The sequence below is a fragment of the Xiphophorus hellerii genome, chromosome 1 (assembly GCF_003331165.1).
Source record: "Xiphophorus hellerii strain 12219 chromosome 1, Xiphophorus_hellerii-4.1, whole genome shotgun sequence".
NCBI classification, from domain to species: domain Eukaryota; kingdom Metazoa; phylum Chordata; class Actinopteri; order Cyprinodontiformes; family Poeciliidae; genus Xiphophorus; species Xiphophorus hellerii.
In genome coordinates, this window is record NC_045672.1 from 22,912,272 (window position 1) to 22,919,013 (window position 6,742).

The window sequence follows — 6,742 nt, forward strand, 5'->3', positions numbered from 1 at the left end:
TCACACCACCAGTTTGGCAGGATTTCAGATATTTAGAACAAAAAAAACTAATCAATAATTATCGATATTGACTGATATGAAACTCTTAGATTGTGATACGGTTTTCTTCTGTTTTAAGCAAGTTATCATAATCAGATTTGTTTTTATTTATTATACAACAATCTTCAGATCATTAGTCTGATTTGTGTTTCTTTTTGGCACAGGACGTTTAAGGAGCTTAACCGTTGGTAACTCAGCTCCTGCCATCGCTCATCACCATCGAAGCCTGACGAAACCACCGTCCATCTTCAGTTGCTTTCCTGTTTGTTGGCATGTTTGGCTCTCATGGCGTTCTGAGTGACTGTGGACAGAGACGAGCCGGTCATGCTGGCCGTCTCAACGATCTCAATGTCCTTGCAGGTCAAACAGGCCACCAGCTTCTGGCGAGAGGCGCTGCGGGCGAAGAAGAACTCATGGGACACTCCGGCCAGTAGAGCGCCGATGATCGGACCGATCCAGTATACCTGTAGGTAGATGACAGAGTAGCAGAGCGTACCGCACCTGAGAAGAGCTAAGGTTGATTTTCTGTGTGAAATGAACAAAATTCACAAATTTGTATGATCATTGTCCTCACTATGCATATTAGATTGCAATAAATCTTTGCTAATTATTTAATGACTCTCACTGCCTGTAGCACATTACATGCAACCTGTTTAATGCAGCATAAAAGGTTAAAGCAAAGGATAAAAATTTAGTTACTTATTGTAAATCATTTTTTAAAAAAAAGTTAATATGAAGCATCTCCACGCTGCAGAGTGAAAAGTGTGTCTTACCCAGTGATTTTCCCAGAATCCAGTGATGATGGCTGGACCCAAGGAGCGTGCCGGGTTCATACTGGCACCAGAGAAACGGGCCTAACACACAGTTGTTGTTGTTAATTGGTGGTGTGATGTATTTATTTAATGGCAAACTTTTCTCAATTAAAGCAAAAACAAACTGTAATATAATATTTGTATGCGATATTACAAATAACAATCTGAATGTGGTGTGTGAGACACCTGAGGAAAACCCCATTTACAGTTTTTGAAAAGAGGTTCTGAATACAAATGCACTCCACACTTTTCAGATTGTTCTATAAAATATTCTGAAATTTTTTGCGTTCTTTCCTTTCGGTTTTATAATAATGCGTTAGTTTTTGTTGATCTATCTATTAAAATTCTAAATTTTTATGTAAACAAATATACCAGGAGTCTAGCTTTTTTTGTTTTTTACCCCTATTAGCACTCCAGCAGTGTGAGAAAGTCCAATGGCCAGATTTCCTGGTTCCACGCTCTCCTTCCGTCTCTGCTCCTCCACTGAGAAGATGGTGAAAACCATCTGAAAGGTGCACAGAACCTCGATGCACAGAGCCTGCGCTGCATTCAAATCTGCAGGAACCTGAGTGTGATTTAAGAGGAATCGAGACAGAGGAAGCATTAAGAAGAAAATATGAGAAATATTTAGCAGAAACCGAGTTGCATTCTGCAAACTGACCCTGTTAACAAAGTGCTCTGCTGTGGCTTTGAGGGGCAGAGCCAGATAGAGGGCCGAGGCCCCTACACAGGCCCCCAAACACTGAGCCACCATGTAAACGACCGCCCGCAGAGCGTCCAGCTTCCGGGTGGCCAGCAAGGACAGCGTGACAGCCGGGTTCACCTGGTCAGACACACAGACACAAACTGCTTTTCTACTTTCTAATAAAATCAAATTCAGCATGTTTGAATTTCACCTCACTGTCGGCATTCACTACAAGATTTCACAAAGTGTATTTTTTATTTTATGATTCTATCAAAAACATGCGTGTGTGTATGTCTAATTAATGGAAAACTATATTTTCTGCTTTCTTTTTTAAACTATTTCTATTCTGATATTGATTATTGTTACCTTCCTAAAATGATGGCCTAAGCCATTTTTTGCCAAAAGTGATTTTAACAACAACAACAAAAACTCCACTTTTTGCCATTTGATGATTTAGGTTAAAAAAAAAAATCAGGTCATTATTTTAGGAAGGTGACAATACTGAAGCACTCGATCAATAAACCAGAAGCCAAAAGAGAAACTGCAATTATTTACTAACTGGTTTACTTTACATAAAATCTTCTGTTTTTACCAACTTTTAATTTAATGGACAATTTCATCACATTTATTCAACATCCTTTTGGCTGTTTTGTGGGAAAAAATAAAAATCTGTTCTCTAAATGTCGCTGTACGGTGTTTACCTGCGCTCCACTTATTTCTCCAAAGCAGTGTGCCAGTGAAATAATGACTACACCCACTGCCACAGCTGGATACAGGGGCCCCACTGGGGCCTCGCCGGGCCCTGGAACAGAGGCGCCCAGCACAGCGCTCACTAACACCAGGGTGCCAAGCAGCTCTGCTAAGACGGCACTCCAGAATTGCCTACTGCGGAGCTCCTCGGCGGAAAAAGGGCACATGAACAAAGTTAGCTTGTATTTAGTCCTTCTATTCAATTTTTATAACTAAAATGAATCAAAACACGAAACTAAAATGTTGTTGAAAGTCAGAGGTTTGTAAATATGTGTTTGCTAAAATATTAGGGGGACTTTGAAATGTAAATATATGCAAAATTCAAGGACTTTCAAACAGGTTAATACATGTTTCTGCTAAACATATCCTGATTTAGGTCTCATTTATGACACAATAATGAAATAATGACAACCATCTCCTAAAAACTAGTTAACTAGGAGTGAGGCAATGATCGATTATAAAATGATAAACAGAGAACCATGCTGTGATCTACAGTTTTACAACAAGATTTGATAAATCCAAAGTAAACAAAGTGTGGCCTGAGTTGTTTGGGTCATTTGTTGGGCACATCTGGTTTAGTTCCCTGTAGAAAAACTGAGGAAAAATAGAAAAGTGATTTCAAGTTTTGGTTTTTCAGCAAAAGCTGGTATTTATGTTTTAGAGAATGCCCATCATTGTGACAAAATAAGAACAGGATTTCTTTGTTTTTGCTCATATTCTACATATCTGCAATATTATAGCTATATTTTGTCTATATCTGGATCTGTGATATAGACAAAATAATACGGTTCTGCGTTTTCAGGACGCAGGACTTTCAAACCAAGTGCAACGGAGAAACATTTTACTTGTACTGCAGTTGGTACTCTAGGTTCTTAAAAACGAAGATTTGATTTTAAGGGAAAAACTAAGTGCCAAATTTTGGAATAATTTGAAAATCTTTGTTTAGAAGCAAACATGAATATATCAAAAACCTGAGATAGATTTGGTCAAATCAAGAGCCTGTGATCAGGAGCTTCAACATAAACTCATAAATTACAAATTACTTCCAGCTAATAAAACTAAATCATCATAAACAGCCACTTTTATTCCAAATATACTTATGAATTATAAAGAAAATGTACAACTTTCCTGTTGCTCAAATCCAAGCATTAAATGAGAATCCTCACCTCCCGCCACGTCATTTCAGATCCAGTAGACGTTTCCCTCCGGCTCCTTGTTTATCTCTGTTTCTGTGTGTGGAGCTGTGGGGGTCTGAGGGCTTTGGGGTCTCATTAACTTGAGAGCTCTTTTGATGAGAACAGCCTCCTCCCTCTCCGCCTCACGCTCTCCTTCTCCGCTGCACTCCATGCCCTTCTTTGCTTTCCTGCTGCTCGCGCACACACACACACACACACACACACACACAGCAAAGACGTCCCTTTGAGGTTGCATGTCTAATGTCCTGTCCTCCAAAAATCAACCTTATGCCTCTATAGAAATCTGCAGGGCTTCTAACATGCATGCAAAATGTCTCAATAAATAAAATCAAAAAGATGGTCACAACTGCAAAATGTGCTGCATATGAAGGTGATGTATATTAATTCTCAGTTGATACAGTTTGTCAGCACTAAATGTCATCCCAAATTACATAAACACATATACACACAATGCCAGATTAAAACTTAAAAGCAACACATTTTGCCAAAAATCCACAAAACTAGGTAAAGATTTTCCAACATAGTTTGGATGTAACACTTTGAACATAATTTAGACTTAATTTTTCTATATGTATTTCCATTTATCTTTTAAAAGATTTCTTTCTTATATTTCAGCATTTTAATAAAAATATCAATAATAGTCACCTATCATAATAAATTACAATAAATACCAACCCAGACAGCAGAGAATAACCCTTTTGAACATTAGTTACATTATATTTATTTACTTTATAACATTATAAAATTTATCTTACAATCTGTTTCATTTGCATTCTCAACATTTACAAAAGCGTATTAAAACACCCACGATTTTTTTCAGACATGTCACAGAACAATACTTTGGTCACTTTTTTAAAAGTTTCTTTTCTTCAGCTAAAAGAAATCAAAATTGATCTTTTGTTATATTTTGTTTAATAAGTGAATCTATGCTGTTTTGTTGTTGTTTAGGCGCAACTAAATCATGTGCAGAGATTATAAAAATAGTTAAAAATAACAGAATATTTAATAATCCATCCATTTTTTTTCAATTAGCGATATCTCTAACTTCCCTCTGATTACACCAGCAGCACACAAAATCAAATGATTGCTTCTTTTTAAATATAAATTACACTTACAAGTCTATAAAATTGACAAGGAACTGTTTCAATCTTGAGAACAGATGTCTACCTAAACTAGATGCTTGTCTTGTTATATGGCTATTTGGCTTATAATTTTGTTTCTTTTCTTATTTTATGCCAAGAATTTATTTTCTTCAGGAAGATTTCAGATGTACACCATTTAGCAAAACGTTTGTTTTGTTTGTTTGTTGGGTTGTTGTTTTTTTTTGTCAAACTGTGTTTGGTGTGAACTGGTCACCTAGAAACTGCCGCTCAGCATGACTTTCAAACCAGTAATAGCAGAAGGAGCCAATTAGTGAGCAGAAGTGAGGCGAACAACAAGAACAAACCTCATGCTTTGATTTCAAACCATCTCTTTCTCTAATATGCAGCATTTCTGCGCCAGATACGATCAATCCCTAAAACCTTTTTCAGTCGTTTCAAAAGGCCCGTTTTCGCCTCTCTACATGCTGCTTGTGAGGTATCCCTCTGATCACCATGGGGACCGTCTCTTTCATGATGCTGTTACCATGGAGGCTTGTGAACTGCTGCGTCTCTTTTCATTGTCCCTCTTTGATATCAACACGCACTGCACTTCGATCAGATGATGCTGCAGGAACCGCTCTGGGTCCAAACCGAGTGAAGGGGCAGAAATGACCGGTACATGATGGTGGTGGATTTCTGCTGGTCTGCCCCATTATGTCATGGATTACCCCCTCCTCACTGTGGCAACTGTGTGACTGTTATCCCCCCTTTTGTGGCGGTAAGCCCCAAATGTGCGGCTCTGGAACCCGCTGGCGTGAGGAGTTTTCAGGCCGCCTCACTCACCCAGAGTGCTGACACTGACGCTATTTTCACACATACACTCGAAGTGCAAACTCAGGGCTTTGCGCTACAGAGCAACGGGGAATTAATATGGTACAGACTCTGGAAATGAATGTAAGGTAAAAAAAAAAAAAAAGAGAAAAGAAAAGAAAAATGAAAGAAAATTAAAGAAAAACCGTGTTGTTTTTCCTGATTTTGATTGTAGATTCATTAGTGAGTTTGAATCTGGAGTCTCCATCACAGTTGAACAGCTGGAAGTGACGGCAGGATGTTTCCAGCAAAATGTGCTCCAGACAGGACTTTTTATTTTCTGCAAAAAAAATTTTATTTAAATAACAAAAGAACAAAAAAAAAAAAACAGATGCTCCCAATATTTCTATGGGACACAAATATTTTTAACATTTTTCACTGTCAAGTTCAAGTTTAGTTTATAAAACATGGGAGGACAATACGTATTAATGAACACCCACTGTAAATAGGTGACTAATTTCCATCGCTAGTCCGATAAATAGTTCTCATGTGACATCACATTTTTAGGAACCTTGTAGCTGACAGCCATCTTGGTAGGTATCGTAACTGCCATGACAGTTGCTATGGAGTTGCTATGACAACAATAAACGAGCCACAAGCTTAGAACTAGCTCCCGCTGGTTCATATCTAACAATGTAAGTACAAAGCAACAATCAAGTCTTAAACCTTTTGATATTATTTTTGTTCGTCTCAAAGCATGGTTCATCTATGCTTTGTGCTACTCTTGCCTAACAAGATGGCGGTTCTGTTGCGCCGATCACTTCCGGTTCAGACTTGTGGGAACTGTGGCGCGTTGATGTTGAAGCACATAATAAATGCAGTGATAAAAATCACAAAACAAAACTATGGAATAGGAAATACTTTAATTATAAAATCGATATCTGGTTTTACAAATGTTTTGCAAGACCATAACCAAATTATGCAATATATCATGATGGGGTTAATCACTGCATCGTAGTATAACTCCCCACTTTCTAAAGTGAAACCATTTCCGGTAAATTGAAAATTAGAAATTAAATTTAATTCTTCTCACAAGATTCCACTTGTTTAAAAAAAAAAAGTGAATCCAAGATAACCCCTAAATATTTGAACTGTTGTTCCATTTCTGGTTTTTTGGACAAAAATACTAGAATCACTGCAAGTATTTTCCTTTTTAGAGAAAAATTAAGTGTGTGAAGGTTTGAAATCAAAGTTAAAATTCTTGTTTGGACACAATCTTGGCTGCAAAACAGCTAAACCCTGCATTCTTATTTTATCTTTATTTACAGTTGGCTCCTGGTATCTGATTAGAATTAAGGTAAAAGAAAA

At 37.5% G+C, this 6,742-nt stretch overlaps 1 protein-coding gene across 2 annotated transcripts; it reads right to left on the reverse strand.

Annotated features, from left to right (window-relative positions):
• Window positions 1–161: 161 nt before the first annotated feature.
• On the reverse strand, window positions 162–3,571 carry LOC116718295 (aquaporin-4). 2 transcript variants are annotated; one of them, XM_032560120.1, is made up of 6 exons: window positions 3,453–3,571; window positions 2,238–2,429; window positions 1,513–1,674; window positions 1,252–1,416; window positions 813–893; window positions 162–503 (listed from the first exon to the last, which is right to left on the reverse strand). In XM_032560120.1, exons 1-6 carry the CDS (start codon window positions 3,465–3,467, stop codon window positions 288–290), a joined length of 831 nt encoding a protein of 276 aa, XP_032416011.1. In that variant the 5' UTR covers window positions 3,468–3,571; the 3' UTR covers window positions 162–287. The 2 variants fall into 2 exon arrangements, with proteins under 2 accessions (XP_032416011.1, XP_032416002.1); XM_032560111.1 differs by having other exon boundaries at window positions 2,238–3,563.
• Window positions 3,572–6,742: the final 3,171 nt, after the last annotated feature.